We start from the raw sequence: 21,348 nt of genomic DNA on the forward strand, positions 1-21,348 counted from the left end.
TAATCGTGTTTGGCCCAGTCCAGCTGAGATGCCCACAAGTGACCCCAGGGCTCAGAGCAGCCACAGGTGCAGCCAGCTGGGCTGAGCCCCACCTGGGACCTCCAGGTTCACCGCGCCATCACTGCCAGCCCCAACTCAGCACCATAGAACCCCCTGCTGGCTGCACAGGCCACCCCATCCAACCCACTCTCAGAAGAAACCCTCAGGTTGCCATAGCCAGAGAAAGACCCCAGATAGCTTCTGTTCCCACTCTCCAGAGGTCAAGTCATCCCCTGAGCTCCAGTTTCAGGCACTGAGACCAGCCCTTCTGCTGAGCTCCCTCCTCTGGGCAGAGGCCTGTCATTCCCCACTCTCAAATCCTATGCCTGGACTCCAGGGTCAAGAATCTTTGGCCCCCACTTGGCACAGGATCCCTGTCTCAGAATCCCCATCCCCTTCTGGTCCCAGCCTGCTAATGCCCAGACTATGGAAACACTGGGATCATTCTAGGGCTTCCACCTTTATCCCTCAGGCCAGGCCAGTCTGCACTGTGTCAGCCCATTCTGCAGTTCCAACAGCCCCTCTGGTTGAGCTCCTAGACCTCCTTTCATCCTCCCCACCCTACTAGAAGTCACAGTGTCCTGATTTCAGCCAGTCAATGAACTGATGAAGCATCCTTAATCTTCTACCATATTTCATTCTTGGGTCTTGGCCTTATCAATACCAAGACCCCATCCAAGCAGTGCCTGGTTGAAAGGTGACATCCTAGCAGGGAGACAACCTCTATGTTTTCAGAGTAGCAGATGCCAGGGCAGCCCCTCTCAGCTGCGTCTGAGACCATTTTGCTTGAGTTTGTTTTTTCAATCGTCCCTCCCATTTGTGGTCCACTTCCTTAAATACTGGCTAAGTTTGACTTGCACTTTATCTTTGATGTCTTTGAACCCCCATCACCTTCTGGGTGATGAATGAACTGTCCTACTGGTAAACTAGGTAGAATTCTCCTATTCTACTGAGCAGATTTTGAATTTCCTCATTATTTTCTTCAAATCAATATTGATGTTTGACAGTGTTCTGGCCCAGAGGAGTCCATGCAGTGTGGTACAGCATCGCTTCAAAGGCTGCTCACTCCTTCCTGCCAGCCACGTGTGGGCTCCCTTTCACCCAAGTTAGCAATGAATTCTTCAGGCTGGGATAGGCATCTCATCTGTTGACATGAAGTCTTCTGGTCATAGTCTTGCCTTGCGGGCCCTGGTTACATGGAGTGCAAATGTTTAATCTGCAGAAAATCAATCTATGATCAGTCCAGGACTGTGCCAATAACTGTCCTTATTGTGGTCCCATCCCATCTTTCCTCTCTGCTTAGAACAACAAAGTCTCTAAAATGCCAAAGGTGGCTGTGAAGTTTCCTTGATGAAATTTAATTGCATTTAGGTTACCAGATCACAATGTTGGTGATGAGAAAGTCAAGAGACAAACACATTTTCAGTAGTAAGTGACCATGGCCATGGCCTTCTGGATCACTAGAGCAGCAAGATGAGGAGGTGAGGACAATCCAGAGAGGAGTGAAGCTGGGGAGAGGGACAGGCCCAGAGAGCTTAGGGGGAGGGAATGCCCAACAGAGAGGCTGCTCCCCCACTAGATTCTCCATCTCCTTCCTCAGGGCATTAACAGGGGCTCTCCTCCAGTCTGGATTGCTCAGTCTTCCCCTAGCTACCTCCTTGGTTTTCTTCAATTCCCAACTGAACTCTCCCTCTATAAGGAGCTTTTCCCAATCCCCCTTGGTCCTACCCCTTGCCCTCCATGTATCACCTCCACTGGTCCTGTCCTCAGTGTGTCCACACATGGGTGTTTGAATGTTGTCTCTCCTGTAGATTGTAAACTCCTGAAATTGGGGATTCTCATTTCCCTTTCTTTGTGTCCCCAGAACTCAGTCCAGGCTCTATCACACAGTAGGAGTTTCATGAAAGCTTAGAGGCTAACTGGAGGATTGTAATGAGTGCTGGGGGAGGAGAACACTGGGACCCTGCACTGTCACAAGAGTGGCTGGACCACCGAGGCCCTTTCCTATAGTTGCATCTCGGGGTACTGCCCATGTGTGTCTGTTCTTCTCACTAGGCTCAGCACATTTCTGGGAGAGGTTTGCCCAGTGTTTGGTCTTTGTTGTTCCTTAGGCCCATCAATTATTCAATGTCTCTCTCTATCTCTAAGGAGTCACTTCTCTGTCTCAATGGGGAAGACTTTACCTGAAGGGCCATTCTTGTTTAGATGCTGAGCTGACCTCCTTGTGCTGTACCTGAGGAGACTGAGTCAAGGGCTTTGAATGCCAAGGCAGCCAGACCTGAGCATGGGTTTGTTGACTCTCTGCTGGGTTGGCAGGGCCTGGAGCAGATCTGCCACCTTTTCTAGATGTGGGGCAGGGCTTCCATCTGTGGAGTTCAGGCTGACCCAAGGAAACAGTAGTCTGGGCCTAGGGGAGGTGTCTGTCCTGTTCAAAGAGGGTCTGTATCTTCTTTGTTCACACTTCCTTCCTGATGCCTCTGCTTCCCCTTCAGATTGTTTCTGATCCTGGCCTCATGAGCCCTGGTCATGACCAAGGGGTCACCTTACGCCAACATGACTGCTCTTTTTGAGAGCCAACAGAGTCTCTGCTGGGACAGTCAGATTGGGGCAGGGTCTCCCTCTCTTCTAGTCACATCCCAAAGCCTGAAGGCTCAGCTAAAGATCTACCTAGTGGGAGTCTCCTCAGAGACCCCATGGGAAGGGGGAGATGTGCTGGTCAGGGGACATAAGAACTGGGGTCCCGGGCCATTTCGTCACTCTAAGTTTGACCTCAAGCTCATCAAGTAATTTTCTCTACAGAGAAAGACAGACAGACAAACACAGAGAAGAAACAAAGTCAAGGTGATGTAGAGGGACAGAAATAAGAAAGACTCTACCCAGCCCTGTCAACCTTGGGGCAGGAGGGTGGGGGGAGTCAGGAGTCTGGGGCCAGGTGGGAAGCTGGGCCTGGGCTGACAGGGGAGGTTTTTATCCAACTTTCTCATAGAATGCATCACTGTGTGAGCATCACTACTACCATCGGCTTCATCCTCAGGCTGGACATTGCTGATGGTCAGGTAGCGATCGGCCCCAGAGCTGGAGCCAGAGAAGCGAGCAGGGATCCCATCAGCCTTGTATATAGTTCCACTGTTGGTGACATCCAGGACATACTGAGGGGACTTTCCTGGGCTCTGCTGATGCCAAGTAATAATGTAGGTGCTGTGCTGACTGCTGAGGGTGCAGGTAAGTCTGACTGTGGCTCCTGGGGACACAGCCATGGGGGGAGACTGAGTCAGCACAGGCTGTGAGAAGGAACCTAGAAACACAGACACTCATGAATGTCCTGGAATAAGAAGAAAAGGAGAAGGTGCTTGGAGATTCTCCCAAGAGAACAGATGGCAGGGAGGGTGGGGGAAGGATGAGGAGGGGTCTGAGGCAACTCTGACCTGAGCAGAGAGTGACCAGGAGGAGGCCGACAAGAGACCAGGCCATGATGTAGGACCCCAAGAGCTCTGCTTTCCAAGGAGCATACAGCTAGGCCTGGGTTCTGCCAGGTCCCTCTTATCCTGTCCCTGAAACCCCTTCATGTGAGTGGGGGCTGAATGCAAATCTGTGTCTGAACCCGGGCTTTCTGTGTGATAACACCTGAGTTCTCCCTCTGGGGTCATGGGTCCCATTGGGAGGGTAAATAGTAAAGGGCACGTGGATGAGATGTTGGTATATAAGACCAGCTGAGACGTCCCCCATGAGTGATCACAGGGCTCAGAACGGCCAGTCACAGTGTGCTGTTATCCCCTCCCTCCCCACCAGAGCCACTGCTTGCTCTGGACCAGTCCCACACCACCACCTAATGACTGAAGTCCTCACATACATCTCAGTGTTGTAAGCAACCCTCAAGGGTCCCATAGCAAAATCAAGACCCCTGTTTGCTGCCCACCAGTCCTCCAGGCTGGCATCTGTCTACCAGACAAAAGGAGGCATTGATTCCACAGAGGACAGCCTTAGTACATGTGTATAAAGGGTCCAAGCCCTGAAATCGTTTGTCTCTCATCACCCAATAGTTATCCAAAGACTTAGTTTCTTTTCAGACAAAGGTTGGCTTTTGTTCTGCTGCTTCATTACTCTTTACTCATGTATGCTCATGGTCACTCGACTGTTATCCACTGAGGGGAGGGAAGTGGGAAGGGATGGGGAAGAAAATCATGTAAATAAACAATATGCATGTGGAGGAATGGGGGACAACCTCCTCTTGCCATATAACCCAACCATTTAGTCAGCTTTTGTTTGAGCAGGGGACCCCCTGCCTTATAAATCTCAGTTGTCAGAATGCCCAACATCCGCTTACCCAAAACAGTATTTTATGGGGAATTAACAGGGCAAGTGTTCAGACGGGGTCAGAAGAAGAGATACAAGGACACTCTGAAGGTCTCATTGAAGAACTTTAGGACTTACTATGCAGCATAGGAGACACTGGCACAGGACTGCCCAGCATGGCATGCCCTCCTTAGTGAGGGGGCTGCACCCTAGGAGGAAGGCAGAATGAAAGCAGCTCAAAAGAAATGTGACACTGAACCCACCTCAGGTGTTCCCATGGACTATTCGTGTCTGACTGTGGTAGAGCATTCTGAGCTCCTATTGGTCTGATCAGCCACAGCTGGACATAGTCATTTGTCTCAAGCCTAGTGATGCCCTTTGGGTCTTCCTTGATAAGGAAGCACAAAAGCTAACCAACATGAAATCCCTGAAATCTACCCCCTCTTCTTCTGCTCTTCTGTTGTCAACCATGTGTTGCTCAGCTTTCCCTCCAAGTTAGCAAAGAATTGTTCCTGCTTGGAAAAGGAAGCTAACCTATTCACATTAAGTCATGTTGTTTAAGTGTTCTTGCCCTGGGACCACTCTTTTGTAGAGTGCACATGCTTAACTTGGAGAAGTGATGATCAGTCCGGCACACTGTGCCAACAACTGACTTTATCACTGTCTCATCAAAAGACTTCTATGAACTGATGCTGAGTGAAGGGAGCAGAACCAAGAGAACATTCTTCACATTAATAACAACATTGTAAGATGATCAATTATGATGGATGCAGCATCTCTGAGCAGTTCAGTGATCAAGGACCGTCCTGAGAGAGCTGTTAACATGGAAAATGCCATCCTTGTCCAGAGAAAAAACTGGATTCTGAAAGTACAGCAAAGGATATTATGTTTGCTTTATTTTAAATCTTCTATTTTTTTCCTTTTTGCTAATGATTATCCCCCCCTTTTTATTCTTATTCTTTTTTCACTGTTTGACTAAAATGGAATTATATGAAACACAAATACACACATATAATTTTTACCAGTTTGTTTGCCACCACTTCTATTATATTAGCTCAGTCTATCCATGAGCAGTTGATATTTGCCCAGTTTTTTAAATATGATTTTATTTGTATGAAAAGTATTTTATAGTTTTTTTCATAGAGTTTCTGAATCTACCTTGCCAGGTAGACTCCCAAGTATTTTATGTTGTCTGAAGTTATTTTAAATGGGATTTCTCTTTCTAGTTCTGCCTGCTGTATCTTGCGAGTAATATATAGAAATGCTGAGGGTGTGTGAGGGTTTATTTTACATCCAGTGACTTTGAAAAAGTTGCTAATTGTTTCTAGTAGTTTTTTAGAAGATATTTTAGGGTTCACTAGGTACACACCATCATGTCATCTGCAGAGAGTAAGAGTTTTGTTTCTTCCTTCCCAGTTCTAATTCCTTTAATTTCTTTTTTCTTTTCTTTTTTAAGGAATATTTTATTTATTTTGAGTTTTACAATTCTCCCCCATTCTTGTTTCCCTTCCCCCACCCTCCAAAGAAGGCATTCTGTTAGTCTTTACATTGTTTCCATGGTATACATAGATCTCAGTTGAATGTGATGAGAGAGAAATCATATCCTTAAGGGAAAAAAATAAAATATAAGAGAGAGCAAAATTACATAATAAAATAATAGTTTTTTCCTCCTAAACTGAAGGTCTTTGGTCTTTGTTCAAACTCCACAATTCTCTCTCAGGATACAGATGGTATTCTTCATCACAGATAGCCCCAAATTGTCCCTGATTGTTGCACTGATGGAATGAACAAAGTCCATCGAGGTTGATCATCACCCCCATATTGCTGTTAAGGTGTACAGTATTTTTCTGGTTCTGCTCATCTCACTCAGCATCAGTTCATGTAAATCCTTCCAGGTTTCCCTGAAATCCTGTCCCTCCTGGTTTCTAATAGAACAATAGTGAAATACATGTACCACAATTTGCTAAGCCATTCCCCAATTGAGGGACCTTTACTTAATTTCCAATTCTTTGCCACCACAAACAGGGCTGCTATGAATATTTTTATACAAGTGATGTTTTCACCCTTTTTCATCTCTTCAGGATATAGGCCCAGTAGTGGTATTGCTGGATCAAAAGGTAGGCACATTTTTGTTGCCCTTTGGTTGTAGTTCCAAATTACTCTCCAGAAAGGTTGGATGAGTTCACAGCTCCACCAACAATGTATTAGTGTCCCAGATTTCCCACATCCCTTCCAACATTGATCATTGCCCTTTCTGATCATATTAGCCAATCTGAGAGGTGTGAGGTGGTACCTCAGAAATGTGAAGCTAACATTTCTAATAAAATATTGAATAGTAGTGGCAATAGCAGTCATCCTTGTTTCACCCCTGATCTTACTGGGAATGCCTCTAGCTTATCCTCATTGCATATAAGACTTGTTTTGGTTTCCGATAGATACTGCTTATCATTCTAAGCAACTATCCATTTATTCCTATGCTCTCTAGTGTTTTTAGTAGGAATGGGTGCTGTATTTTGTCAAAGACTTTTTCAACATCTATTGGGATAATCATTTGATTTCTGTTAGGCTTGTTATTGATATGGTCAATTATACTGACAGTTTTCCTAATATTGAACCAACCCTACATTTCTGGAATAAATCCTGCTTGGTCATAGTGTATTATCCTAGTGATAACTTGCTGTAATCTCTTTGCTAAGATTTTCTTTAAGATTTTTGCATCCATATTCAATAGGGAAATTGGTCTATAATTTTCTTTCTCTGTTTTGACACTTCCTGGTTTAGGTACCAGCACCATATTAATGTCATAGAAGAAATTAATCAGAGTTCCATCTTCACCTATTTTTCCAAAGAGTTTATATAGAATTGGAACCAATTGCTCCTTAAATGTTTGATAGAATTCACTTGTGAATCCATCTGACCCTGGAGGTTTTTTCTTAGGGAGTTCATTGATGGCTTGTGGAATTTCTTTTTTCTGTGAGGATTACTTGGGTGTTTAATTTCATCTGCATTTAACCTGGTCAACTAATATTTTTGTAAATATTCATCCATTTCACTTAGATTATCAAATTTATTGGCATACAGTTGGGTAAAATATTTCCAAATATTACTTTAATTTCCTCCTCATTGGTAGTGAATCCACTTTTCATTTTTGATACTAATAATCGAGTTTTCTTCTTTCTTTTCTTAAATTAAATAAATGAAAGGTTTCTCTATTTTATTGTTTTTTTTTTCAAAAAACAACTCGGTTTTAATTATTGGTTAAATAGTTTTCTGGCTTTCAAATTTAATAATTTCTTCTTTAATTTTTAGAATTTCTAATTTGATATTTAATTGCGAGTATTTAAATTGTTCTTTCTCTAACTTTTTTAGTTTCCTGCTTAGTTCATTGATTTCCTCTTTCTAGGTTTTATTCATATAAGCATTTAGATATATAATATATCCCCTAATAACTGCTTTGGCTGTATCCCACAAGTTAGGGTATGTTGCTCATTATTTTTATTGTCTAGGATGAAATCATTAATTCTATCTATAATCTGTTATTTGATCCAATCATTCTTTAAAATTAGGTTTTTAGTTTCCAATTAGTTTTAGGTCTATCTCTCCATGACCCATTATTGTGCATGATTTTTATTGTATTATGGTCTGAATAGGAAGTATTCATTATTTCTGCTTTTTGGCATTTGATTATTTTTATACCCTAGTACATGGTCAATTTTTGTGTGTCATATACTACAGGGAAAAAAAAGTGTATTCCTTTCAATACCCATTCAATTTTCTCCAAAGGTCTATCATATCTAAGTTTTCTAACATTCTAATTTTAGGAATAAGACTTTTGTCAGAAACACTAGTTGTAAAAATTGTTTCCTGGAGTAACTAGGTGGCACAGTGGGGGGTGGCTAGGTTGTGCAGTGGATAGAGCACCGTCCCTGAGTCAGGAGGACCTGAGTTCAAATGTGACCTCAGACATTTAATGATTACCTAGCTGTGTGGCCTTGGGCAAGCCACTTAACCCTGTTGCCTTGCAAAAAAAATTAAAAAATTGTTTCCCAATTTACTATATTTCTTTTGATCTTGGTTAGAGTTGTTTTGTTTGTGCAAAAACATTTTAATTAATGTAATCAAAATTATCCAGTTTGTTTTTTAAGTGTTCTTTATCACCTCTTTGGTCATAAACTGCTCCCCTTTAGACAGATTTGACAGGTAAACTATTTCTTGTTCTAATTTGCTTATAATACTGTCTTTTATGTCTAAATCCTGCACCCATTTTGACCTTATTTTGGTGTAGGGTATAAGATGTTGATCTAATTCTAGTTTCTTTTATACTGTCTTCTAGTTTTCCCAGCAATTTTTATTGAAGCCTGAGTTCTTATCCCAGAATCTGGAGTCTTTGTGTTTATCCAAAGCAGATTACTATAATTGTTTCCTGTACCTAATCTCTTCCACTGATCCACCACTCATTTCTTAGCCTAACTAAAGCTTTATAATATAATTTTAAATCTGGTATGCTTAGGCTGCCTTCTTTTGCATTTTTTCATTAATTACCTTGAATTATTGACTTTTTGTTCCTCTGTATGAATTTAGTTCTATTTTTTTGCTCACCAAAGTAATTTTTTAGAAGTTTGATTGGTAATAGCACTAAAAAAGTAGTTTAATGTAGGTAGAATTGTCATTTTTTCATATTAGCTTGATCTATCCATGAGCAATTGATATTTCCCCAATTATTTAGTTCTGATTTTATTTCTGTGAAAAGTGTTTTATAGGTGTTTTCATAAAGCTTCTGAGCCTACCTTGCCAGGTAGACTCTCAAGTCTTTTATGTAGTCTGAAGTTATTTTAAATGGGATTTCTCTTTCTATCTCTTGCTGCTGTATCTTGTTAGTAATTTACAAAAATGCTGAGGATTTATGTGGAATTAGTTTATATCTGGCAACTTTGCTAAAGTTGCTAAATCTTTCCAGTAGATTTTTAGATGATTTTTGGGGGGGTCTCTAGGCATACCATCTTATCATCTACAAAGAATGAGAGTTTTGTTTCTTCAATCTCAATTCTAATTCCTTTGGATTCTTTTTCTTCTCTTATTGCTGAAGTCAATATTTCTAACACAATATTGAATAGGAGTGGTGATAACAGGCATCCTTGTTTCACCCCTGATCTTATTGGGAACACCTTTAACTTATCCCCATTGCATGTAATGCTTGTTGATGGTTTCAGATAGATACTTCTGATCATTTTAAGGGACAATCCGTTTATTCCTATGATCTGTGGTGCTTTTAGGAAGAAAATCAGCTATATTTTGTCAAAAGCTTTTTCAGCAGCTATTGAGATAATCACATGATTTCTTTTATGTTTATTATTGATATATTCAATTAGGCCTCAGAATTCCTAATATTGAATGAACCTTGCATTCCTGGAATAAATGCTGCTTGGTCTTAGTGTATACTAGTGAAAACTTGGCTGTAATCACTTTGCTAATATTTTATTTAAATTTTTGTAGCCATATTCATTAGGGAAATTGACCCATAATTTTCTTTCTCTGTTTTGACCCCTTCTGGTTTAGGTACCAGCACCATATTGGTATCATAGAAGGAATTAGGCAGAGTTCCATGTCTTTCTATGTTTCCAAAGAGTTTATATAGAATTGAAAACAATTGTTCTTGAATGTTTCATAGAATTCACTTGTGAATCCATCTGGCCTTGGAGATTTTTTCTAAGGGAATTCACTGATGGCTTGTTGAATTTCTTTTTCTGAGATAGGGTTATTTAGAAATTTAATTTCTCTTCTTTTAAACTTAGCAATTTATATTTTTGTAAATATTCTTCCATTTCACTTTATCAAATTTATTGGCAAATAGTTGGGCAAGATAGTTCTAAATTGTTACCTTAATTTCTTTCTCATTAGTGGTGAATTCATCTTTTTTCATTTTTGATACTAGCAATTTGTTTTGCTGCTTTCTTTTTTCAGCCAAATTAACCAAAGGTTTATCTATTTTATTGATTTTTTTCATAAAATCAACTTTTGGTTTTATTTATTAGTTCAATAGCTTATTTTCAATTTTATTAATTTTGTTTTTAATTTTCAGAATTTGTAATTGGATATTTAATTGGGGATTTTTAATTTGTTCTTTTTCTAACTTTTTAGTTGCATGCTCAATTCATTGATTTCATCTTTTTTCTATTGTATTCATGTATGCATTTAGAGATATAACCCCTAATAACTGCTTTGGCGATATCCCTTAAGGTTTGTACATTGTCTCATTATTGTCATTATCTTTGATGAAATCATTAATTCTTTTTTGTGATTTGTTGTTTGATCCACTTATCCTTTAAAATTAGGTTAGTTACAATTAATTTTAGGTCTATCTCTCCATGACACTTTATTGCACGTGATTTTTATTGCTTCATGGTCTGAAAAGAATGCATTCAATATTTCTGACTTTCTTCATTTGGTTGTGAGGGTTTTATGGTCTAGTACATGGTCAATTTTTGTGTGAGTGCCATGAACTACAGAAAAAAGGTATATTCCTTTCTATCACCAAAATCTATCATAGTTAAGTTTTCTAACATTCTATTTACTTCCTTAACTTCCTTCTTGTTTATTTTATGGTTAGATTTAGCTAATTCTTTGAGAGAGAAGTTGTGGTTTCTCACCAGTAGAGTTTGGCAATCTTCCTGTAACTCATTCAGTTTCTCCTCCAAGAATTCGCATGCAATATGTTTGGTGCATACATGTTTAGTGTTGAAATTATTTCATTTTCTATGGTATCTTTTAGGAGGATATAATTTCCTTCCATATTTCTTTTAATGAGATATAGTTTTGAAGCTGCTTTGTCTGAGATAATATTGTTGCTCCTGCCTTTTTCACTTCAGCTGAAGCAAAATATATTCTACTCCAACCTTTTACCTTTATTCTGTATGTATCTCCCTGCTTCAGATGAGTTTCTTGTAAGTAGCATATTATAGGATTCTGGTTATTAATCTATTTTGCTGTCCAATTCCATTTTATGGGAGAATTAATCCCATTCATGGTACCCATTATAATTACTAACTCTTTATTGCCCTACATGCTATCTTCCCTCTGTTTGTATTGATCCACTTTGATCATCTTATGCCTATTTCTCAATATTTTGCTTTTGAATAGCACCTCCTTCAGTGCGTTTACTCTCTTCTATCCAACCTGCTCCCTTTTCTTTCCCCTTTCCTTTTGCCCCTTCTTCCTTCTGTCAATTCCTCCTTTCTCCCCCCTTCTAATACTTGAAAGTTAAGATAAATTTCCAAAGTCAACTGAGTGTGTGTGTTAATCCCTCTTTGAGTCAAATTTGATGAGAGTAAGATTCAGGTGGTTCTCATCTCCTCCCTCTTCTCCTCTATTGCAATATTTTATTTCCTTTTCTCTTAATCTGGGTAATTTGTATTTTTGTAAATATTCATCAATTTCCCTGTTATCAAATTTGTTGCTATACAGTCAGACAAATTAGCTCCAAATTATCTCCTTAATTTCCTCATTTTTGGTGAGTTCATCCTTTTCATTTTTGATACTGGCAATTTGGTTTTCCCTTTTCTTTTTTAAATCAGATCAACCAAAGGTTTATCTATTTTATTGGGTCTTTTCATAAATTCAACTGTTAGTTTTATTTAATCCAGTCAGTGGTTTTCTTGCTTTCAATTTTATTAATCTTTCCCTTGATTTTTAGAATTTCTAAGTTGGTATTTAATTACAGATTTTTTAATTTGTTCTTTTTCTATGTTTTTAGTTGAATATCCAGTTCATTGATCTCCCCTTTTCTCTATCTTATTCATATTTGCATTTAGAAATATAAAATTTCCCCTAAAAACTGCTTTGGCTGCATCCCTTAAATTTTGGTATGATGTCCCATTGTTATCATTTTCTTGAATGAAATGACTGAATATTTCCATGATTTGTTGTTTGGTCCACTCTTACTTTAAAATTGATTTAGTTTCCAATTAATTTTTGGTTTATCTTCCCTTGGTCCCTTATTACATGTCATTTTTATTCCATCATGATCTGAAATATATGCATTTATTATTTCCACCTTTCTGCATTTGATTATGAGCCCACATACATGGTCAGTTTTGGTATAGGTACCATCTACAGAGAAAAAGGTATAATCTTTTCTATTATCATTCAGTTTTCTCCAGAGGTCCATAATATCTAAGTTTTCTAAGATTTTATTGACCTTCTTAACTTCCTTCTTGTTTATTTTGTGGTTAGATTTAACCAGTTCTGAGAGAGGAAGGTTGAGGTCCCCCAGGATTAAAGTCTTGCTGTCTACATTCCCTTGTAATTCATTCAGTTTTTCCTTTAAGAATTTGGATGCTATACCATTAGGTGCATAAAGTTTAATTGTACATCAGTTCATGATATCATGTGAAATGATCAACTATGATCGATGCAGCTCCTCTCAGTAGTTCAATGATTAAGGACACTCCTGAGAGAACTGGCAAGGAAAATACTGCTCATATGCAGAGAAAAAACTGAATTCTGAGATGCACAGCAAGACATGCTATATATTCAGTTTTTAAAAGTCTTCTATTATGTTTTTCTTTGATTTCTCATGATTTTCCTCCACTTTAATTTTAATTCCTCTTTCACAATATGAATAATATGAAATTATGTTAAGTACAATTATACATGTATAATTGTTCCCAGCTTCTTCACCACCATGGGGAGAGGGGCAGAAACAAAGGCCAGAATAATGGACTGAATGTGGTAAGTGAAAGATTTATCATGTTTATTACTATCTTTGTTGATGTTTTAATTGGTAGGATAGACTGCAGGCAGGCATTCATTTCATTCTTGTCTAGGCACATGGGGAAGCATCTTCCTCTTGGCTCTCTATTCCTCACATCATTTTCTAGACCCAAGTATCACTCCTCTACTTTCCTCTCTCCGGGACAAAAGAGCCTCCAGGGCTTAGGCACCATGGTGACTCCCATTCTCAGTTCCATACATAATCACAAGCAACAATGAATCCACCCATTCTCTCCTGCTTCTCAAATTCAAAGGCTGCATCAGCATTCGGTCATCTGTGAACAAAACTTTATGCATCAACTCTCCCTCTATTTTAATCGTGACTAGTAACCATGTCAAGTTAAATAATTTACCATCAGGGCAGTAACTGAATGAAGATGTTTTCATCCTCCTTGTGAAGATGTTCAATATGATGCTGAAAACATCTTGCTTAAAAGCATGGGAGCCCACAGGGTTGTTTTCTTCCACTGGTGACTGGACAAGTGAAAGATCACTGTCCATGATCAGAAGCCAAGAAAGTATGCCATTATGAAACAGACTTACAATACCAATGAACCTCTCTGGGCAACTCAGTTTTTCCATGACATTCCGCAATTCCTCCTGACTGTATCAAAGACCGAAGTCTGACAAATGTTGTGGACAAGCCTCTATTCTGCTCCTGGCATTTCTCCTGGAATTATCAAAAAGCCAACAGCATATCGACTGTTTTTACTCCTTTCTGAAGTCTTCACTGGCTCTTGGGCACCATCTTCAGGTAAAGGTTCAGTCTATTAATGAGAACTCAGACAAAAATATTTTCATTGATGACTAAAAGAGACACAGTCTCTCTCCCCACTTCCTGATGGTCACAGGACATGCTGTTTCCTTTTGTATATATAGGAATGGCCATTGGAGGCATTCTTGAACTCCTAGGGGGACAATCTTCTCTTGTCATAGATCACAAATCCTTTTTGTCAGCTTTTGTCTGAGCATTGAACACCCTGCCTTGTAAATCTTAGTTAGAATCGAATCAGCACCAGGTTCTTTGCCACACAAGAGGATAATGACATTCAAAACCACCTATTCAGTTGAAAAGTTCACAAGAGAGAGATGAACTTAAACCTGAGGCATATTGTCAGTGACTTCAGCATTAGTTGTTGATATCCTTTAGAATTTACCAAGAAGCCTATAGGTGAAGGTGACTATGGAAATGACTACCCTGAGCAAGGGAAGACAAGGATATTTATACATCAAAAAGGATAAAGAAATAATTCACCTCATTGGAGGTCAGTCTATTGCAAGGTAAGCAAGGTGGCACAGTGGATAGAGTACTGGCCTTGGAATCAGGAGGACACGAGTTTGAATCTGGATTCAGTCAACTTGACACTTACTAGCTGTGTGACATTGGACAAGTCACTTAACACTGACTGCCTTGCATCCGGAGCCAACCCTGGAGTCAGGAGGACCTGAGTTCAAATCCGATCTCAGACACTTAATAATTACTTAGCTGGGTGGCCTTGGGCAAGCCACTTAACCCCCTTTGCCTTGTTAAAACCAAAACAAACAAACAAATAAACAAATAAATAAGTGAAATAGTAAAAAATAAAGAAAATGAAGGGCAAACATCATCCTTAGGTTGCACAATTGCTCAGTCATCCTTATTCATTTCTATCTTGTAGAATGAAGGATGCATAATTTTCTCTTTCCTGGATTAAAACATAAAGGCAGCACAAAGTTTTCACTTTTTAGTCATTTATCTTCCTAAGATTGTAATAATTATATGGAGAGATAAGTCCATTTTCCACAATAGTAAGAAACCAGACATTTTAACAGGAAGTTAGGTTTGACAACTTAATAAACTTTGACTCTTTATTGCTGAGAAGAGCTAAGAATATCATTGCTGATCATCACACAATGTTGCTGATAAAGTGTACAATGTTCTCCCAGTCAAACCAAGTACTAAGTGTTCCCTAACATCAGCTTCAGCTTTGTTCATGGCTGTTGGAACAAATTGCTCCCATCAGCCCATCCTGCAGTGGAAGTCATCATGTGCTTAGGGTGGACACCTTTCCCCTACCCCCTCACTCCAACTCATGATATGACTTCAGTTAAACTCAATCTGGATTATCCTCTCTGTCAAAATTGTTTACTAGGCTATGACTATGGAGGATGATTCAGCTTCTTGGAGCCTCAGGTGAGAGCTGGGTGAATTAGGTGGATAGTCCTGGATGAACAGCCTTGAAATCCTAGTATTCCCTGAACATATGGACACCCCAAAGGGAGATAGTCAGCTGGGGCTACAGGAAACAGGGGTGAGAGATGGGGAGAACACTAAGCAGAACACTGGTCAGGCCTTTCATCTCATTGCCCGGAAGTAGCCAGCACCAAGGGCAGCCTGACCTGGGCCAGCTTCAGAATGGGCCCAGTCTTGGAGGAAAGAAGTTGGTCAGTCTGTCTGGACTTCATAGAAGAGATTCATTTTTGTTTTCTGCTCAAAGACACACTGATGGTCATGGTCCTGACAAGAGGTCGGAGAGGAAACTTGGACAGAGCAGCACCAGTCTGTCAGCTTGTAATCATCTCAGAGGCCACTGAGGCTGACCCTGACAGTCTAGAGAACTTGTGTCCTGTGGCCATCCCAAGGTCATGCAGGGAGTGATTGAGAGGCAGAACCAGGATTGCACGTCCACAGTCAGGGAGGTCAGTCCAAAGTAGCCACCAGAATGTGGATTCAATGATGAATAGAGTACAGAGGAAGAGAAGTTATTGATGATGGTGGCAAGAGTGCCTGGCAGTGCCAGTGGGGTCAAGGAGGATCCTACCTCCCCCACCAGCATCAAGGAATAAAGAAGTGAGAGAGACAATGCAGCCAGTGCTGAAAAGGGTGGACAGGGAGTCTGGGTCAGTAAAGGAGCAAGAAGATGGAGGAGGTGAGGAAGGATGAGAGAGGAGTAAAGTTGGAGAGAGGGACAGGCCTAGAGAGCTTGGGGGAGGGATTGCCTGACAGAGAGGCTGCTCCCCCACTAGACTCTCCATCTCCTTCCTCTGAGCATTTCCAGGGACTCTCCTTGGGTCTGAAATGCTCGGTCTTCCCCCATTTGCTCCTTGGCTTCCTTCAATTCCCAACTGAACTCTCCCCCTACAAGGAGCCTTTCCCAATTCCTCTTGGGCCTAGCCTCTGCCCTCCACAGATCCACTGTTCCTATCCTCAGTGTGTCCACACATGGGTGTTTGTATGTTGTCTCTCCATTAGAGTGCAAGCTCCTGAAATTGGAGATTCTCGTTTCCCTTTCTTTGAATCCCCAGAGCTCAGTTCAGGCCCCCTCACACAGTAGAAGCTTCATGAAGGCTTAGAGGCTAACTGGACGACTGTGATCAGTGCTGTATGAGAAGAATACTGGGATCCTGCACTACCCAGGAGTAGTTTGGCTTCACTGTCTGGGCCCTTCTATGGATCTGTGTGGGGGTACTGCCATTTATACCTGTTCTTCTCATTGGGCTCAGCATATTTGTCAAAGAGGCTTTCCTAGCATTTGGTCATTGTTATTCCAAAGAATTCCTGCTTCATTGAACACCCATTTTAGAGTTCCTTGTGTCCTTTGATTGTTAAAGGTTCTTGGGGACCCATTGTGGTGTGTGGACCTACCCAGGCAGGTGCCCTTGTAGTTTTAGACTGAGGGAGCACCCCTGTGAGTGGTAGGTGGGTGTGGACTTGATAAGAATCCTATTACAATAGAGCTTTCTGGTTGGCAAGGTTCTTTACAAACATGTCTACTTTATCCTCATAAAAACACTAGGAGGAAGGGGCCATATGATGCCTGTTTAACAGAGGGAAAAACTAAGATTGATAAAGGTTGCCAGTCTCAAACAATTCCTAGTTATCTAAGGGCGGATTTGAACTCAGGGCTTGGTGACTCCAGCTATCTCTAAGGTTCCACTTCTCTGTCTCAATAGGGAAGACTTTACCCAAAGAGACTTTCTTGTTTAGGGATTGAGCTGACCCCCTGGTGCGGAAGCTGAGAAGACTGAGTCAAGAGCCTCGAATGCCAAGGCAGCCAGACCTGGGGGTGGGTGTGTTGACCCTCTGCCTGGTTGACAAGGCCTGGAGCAGATTTGGCTTCCTTTTGAAGATTTGGGGCAGGGGTTCCACCTGGAGGGTTCTGAACTCAGGAGTCCGCTAGTCCTGGCCTAGTGGAGTTGCCCACTCTGTACAAGAAGGGTCCACAGCCGGCACCATCTTCTTTGCTCACTCTTCCTTCCTGATGTCTCTGCTTCCCCTTCAAAGTATCTCTGGTCATGGCCTCATGAGCCCTGGCCAGTGTCCACAAGGTCACCTTAGGCCACCAAGGATGCTCTTTATGAGAGCTGACAGAGTCTCTGCCAGGGCAGCAAGATGGAGGCAGGGCCTCCCTCTCCACCAGTCACATCCCAAAGTCTGAAGGCTCAGCTGAAGCTCTCCCTGGTGGGTGTCCCCTCAGAGGCCCCATGGGAAGGGGGAGATATGCTGGTCAGGGGACAGAAGAACTGGGGTTCCAGTCCATTTCTGTCACTCTAAGTTTGACCTCAAAGTCATTATGTAATTTTCTAAACAGAGATATGCACACACAGACAGAAAGAGACAGAATGAAGGCAGATTATGGTGGAGACAGAAACCAAGAAAGACTTGACCTAGCCCTCACAGCTGGGGTGGGGTGGGGTATCAGGAGCCTGAGGCCAGGTGGGAAGCTGGGCCTGGGCTGGCAGGAGAGGTTTTTGTCCAACTTCCTCACTGAATGGATCACTGTGTTACCACTACTACTATCAGCTGACATACAGTAGTAATCGGCTTCATCCTCAGGCTGGACATTGCTGATGGACAAGTAGCGATTGGCGCCAGAGCTGGAGCCAGAGAAGCGGTCTGGGATCCCATTGGCCTTGTGTGCCTCTCCACTACTAGCCACAACCATGACAAGCCGAGGGGACTTTCCTGGGCTCTGCTGGTACCACAAAACAGGTTGGGTGCTGTGCTGACTGCTGAGGGTGCAGGTGAGTCTGGCTGTGGCTCCCGGGGACACAGACATGGGGGGAGACTGAGTCACCACAAGCTGGGAAAAGGAACCTAGAGACACAGACACTCATTAATGTCCTGGAATAAAAAGAAAAGAAGGTGCTTGGAGATCCTCCCAGAGAAGAGAGGGCAAGGAGGGAAGAGGAGGGAGGAGGAGGGGTCTGAGGGTAGCCCTGACCTGAGCAGAGAGTAACCAGGAGGAGGCAGACAAGAGACCAGGCCATGGTGCAGGGGCCCAAGAGCTCTGCTCCCCAAAGAGCACACAACTGGGCTTGGGTTCTGTCTAGTCCCTCTTATCTTCTCCCTGCAGCCCCTTAATGTGGGTGGGGGCTGAATGCAAATCTGTGTCTGAACCTGGGCTTTCTTATCCACACCCTGAGTCCTCCCTCTGTGGTCACAGGTCCCATGGGGAGAGTACATATTTCAGAAAATGGAGGTGTGGCACTGGTGTAGAAGACCAGCTGAGATGTCTCCCAGCTGGATGGAGCTCCACATGAGACCACTAGTCTTCCCTTCCCATCACTGCAAGCTCAAGATCTGTCCTAGAGTCTCACCTACTGGCTGCAGGCCTTAATTCATCCCAACCTTGTAAGCAATCTTCAGTGGTCCCGCAGCCAGAACAAGACTGCTCCTTCCTGCCCACCAATCCTCCTAGGTAGTACCTGTCCAAAGTACAAAAGGGTGCTTTGACTCCTGAGAGGATGGTGTTAGTGCATCTATGAAGAGGGGATCAAATACTTAAAATTCTGTTTCTCATCTTCCAATAGTTATTCAAAGACTTGGTTCATTTTCACATGAAGATTTGATTTCTTCTGCTTCATTACTCTAATCACATATGCTCCACTGAGATCATCTGTGGGTTTGGTAAAAGCACCTTCACGTTTAATGAATGGTGAAGAAATTGGAAGACTGTAGTGAGATCTCAAAGGGCCCTTGGACAAAGCCAAGTCAGGGGCACTTCTGTCTATTCTGAACAGATGTTCACATCTCACTATTGTATTTGAGACCCAAGACCATAATAGGACCTCTCCACAACTCTAAGAATTATACTTTGAAAGTCTTTGGGAGGGGGGCAGCTAGGTGGTGCAGTGGATAGAGCACCGGCCCTGGAGTCAGTAGTATCTGAGTTCAAATCCAGCCTCGGACACTTAATAATGACCTAGCTGTGTGGCCTTGGGCAAGCCAATTAACCCTATTTGCCTTGCCAAAGAAAACAAACAAAAAAATCTAAAAAAGAAAAAAAGGAAGTCTTGGGTCATTGTCTTCTGGATGATCCAACAGTTTCAGCATCTTTCCTCATCTTCTTATGGAGTTTTCCCAAATGACTCTCATCCACACAGGCAAAGAGGTCATGTCTCCAAGTAACTATTCCATCCATCTTTGAAAGTGATGGAGGCCTTCAAAGTGACTCAAGGAAGATGTGTAAACAAAGAGAATCCAATTGAACAGATTCTGATAAAGAAGTCTATCTTTCCCACCTTGGTCATTGGAATCTGGTTATAGCCACACAAAATGAATGGGCAAAACCATTAAGTGCTTTCTCTGGTAGAAACATGCTAAGGACTAGGAATCCAAATGAAAACTGAAGCCAGACTCTTTTCTCAAGGAGCTCCCAGTCTGGCAAGTTTCAGCTGCAGGTCAAATGGAAAAGTCCCATGGGCCTCAGAGTACAGCAGCAAAGCAGATGGTCAGACCTCTTCTTTAACACAAGTTATTCTGATAAAATTAGGTAACTTTGTGGCAGGAATCATTTCACACAGCTAAAGACCCTGGGGTCAAGAACTTTCTTTTCTGGATCTTCCAGTGTTGTGACTGCAGTACCTGTAGTTGCCAGGCTATATCTTCACCGAGTTGTATCTCAACTTTATGACTACAGACACTGGGCTGGGACCATCACTATCCCTAAAAGTTTGGGGTTCAAAATTCTGGACCATGGTCCTCATGATATAAAGGGAGAGGGGGTCAAGGTAATGACAGTGACATGACCTGGTTAGCACATGCTTCCTCTTGTCCTTTCCCCCAGAGGAACTAGCAGCTTCTATCACTTTGACCCACCTGAGCTGTGTGTGGCAGGTGGCTGACATTTGCTAAAGATGGCTAACTCTCCCCCAGAAGGGTTACTCCTATGGATGATGGCTATGAGGACTGAACTAGAACCAGGACTCATAATGTGGAGAGAGGCTGCTGCTCCTTGTGGTTGTCTTTCTTTTGGTGGTAATTGGTTAAGTAGCTGTTGTTGGTAATGGGGAAGCTGAGTCATTTCTCCAAATGATCTTTCCCCTCAAGGATGGTTGTGAGGTCTTCTTGTAGGGGCAAAGAATTGGACATTGAGGGAATGCCCATCAATGAGGAGTGACTGAACACATTTTAGTATCTGAAAGTGATGGAGTATCACTGTTCTGTAAAAAAATCATAATGTGACCTTTGGCAAGTGACTTTACTCTGATGCTTCAAATTCAGGGCCATTTGCTGTCATCCTGAGTCATATCTGGTCACTGGACCCAGAAGGCTCTGGAAGAGAAAGTAAAGCCGGAGACCTAGCACAGCACCCCCTCACTCATCCATTTCCTGTTCTTGTCATGGCATCCCCTTCCTACTGTCATTGTCTTCTTTGAGAATGAAGGACAAACATCATCATAAGGACTGCCTGATCATCCTTATACAACCCTATCTTCTCTAAAGACAATGAATAGCCGTCTCTTTTCTGTATTAAAATATAACAAAGGCAGAACAAGTTTCTGGCTTTCTAATCATTTGTCTTCCTGAGATTGTAGTGCATTTGTGGAGAGATAATAGTCCGTTTCCCATCATAGTAACACACTAGACTTTTTAACAAAATCTTATTAATGTTGACTGTATTACTGAGAAGAGCTAGGTCTATCAGAATTGATTATCACACAATGTTGATGATAATGTGGAAAATGTTCTCCCCTGATCAAACCAAGTACGCAGTGCTCCCCAGCAGAGATTCAGGGTCCTTCATGTCTGGAGGAACAAATTGTTCCCATCTGCCCATTCTGCCTATGTATAAGTCTTCATGTTCTTAGAGTAGACACCTCCCACTATCCCCTCAACCCAGCTCACCAATGAGTTTGATAGTCCTCAGTTACTCTGAACCTGGATTCTCCTGTCTGCCAGAGTGCTTACTTCTAAGGTGCCACTTTGCTGTCTCAATAGAGAAAACTTTACCTGAAGGGACTTTCTTGTTTAGGGGTTGAGCT

The 21,348-nt window shown here is 41.9% G+C and overlaps 2 gene segments (V, D, J or C); both read right to left on the bottom strand.

The window, feature by feature from the left end:
• Window positions 1-1,461: 1,461 nt before the first annotated feature.
• LOC141499655 (immunoglobulin lambda variable 4-60-like) lies at window positions 1,462-3,581 on the bottom strand. The segment is given in 3 exon segments: window positions 1,462-1,547; window positions 3,056-3,334; window positions 3,465-3,581. Coding segments are annotated over 3 exon segments (411 nt in total).
• Window positions 3,582-3,780: 199 nt separating this feature from the next.
• Window positions 3,781-18,463, bottom strand: LOC141499656 (immunoglobulin lambda variable 4-69-like). The segment is given in 3 exon segments: window positions 3,781-3,978; window positions 17,760-18,178; window positions 18,306-18,463. Coding segments are annotated over 3 exon segments (663 nt in total).
• Between the last annotated feature and the right edge of the window lie 2,885 nt (window positions 18,464-21,348).

Source organism: Macrotis lagotis, chromosome X, assembly GCF_037893015.1.
Source record: "Macrotis lagotis isolate mMagLag1 chromosome X, bilby.v1.9.chrom.fasta, whole genome shotgun sequence".
NCBI lineage: Eukaryota > Metazoa > Chordata > Mammalia > Peramelemorphia > Peramelidae > Macrotis > Macrotis lagotis.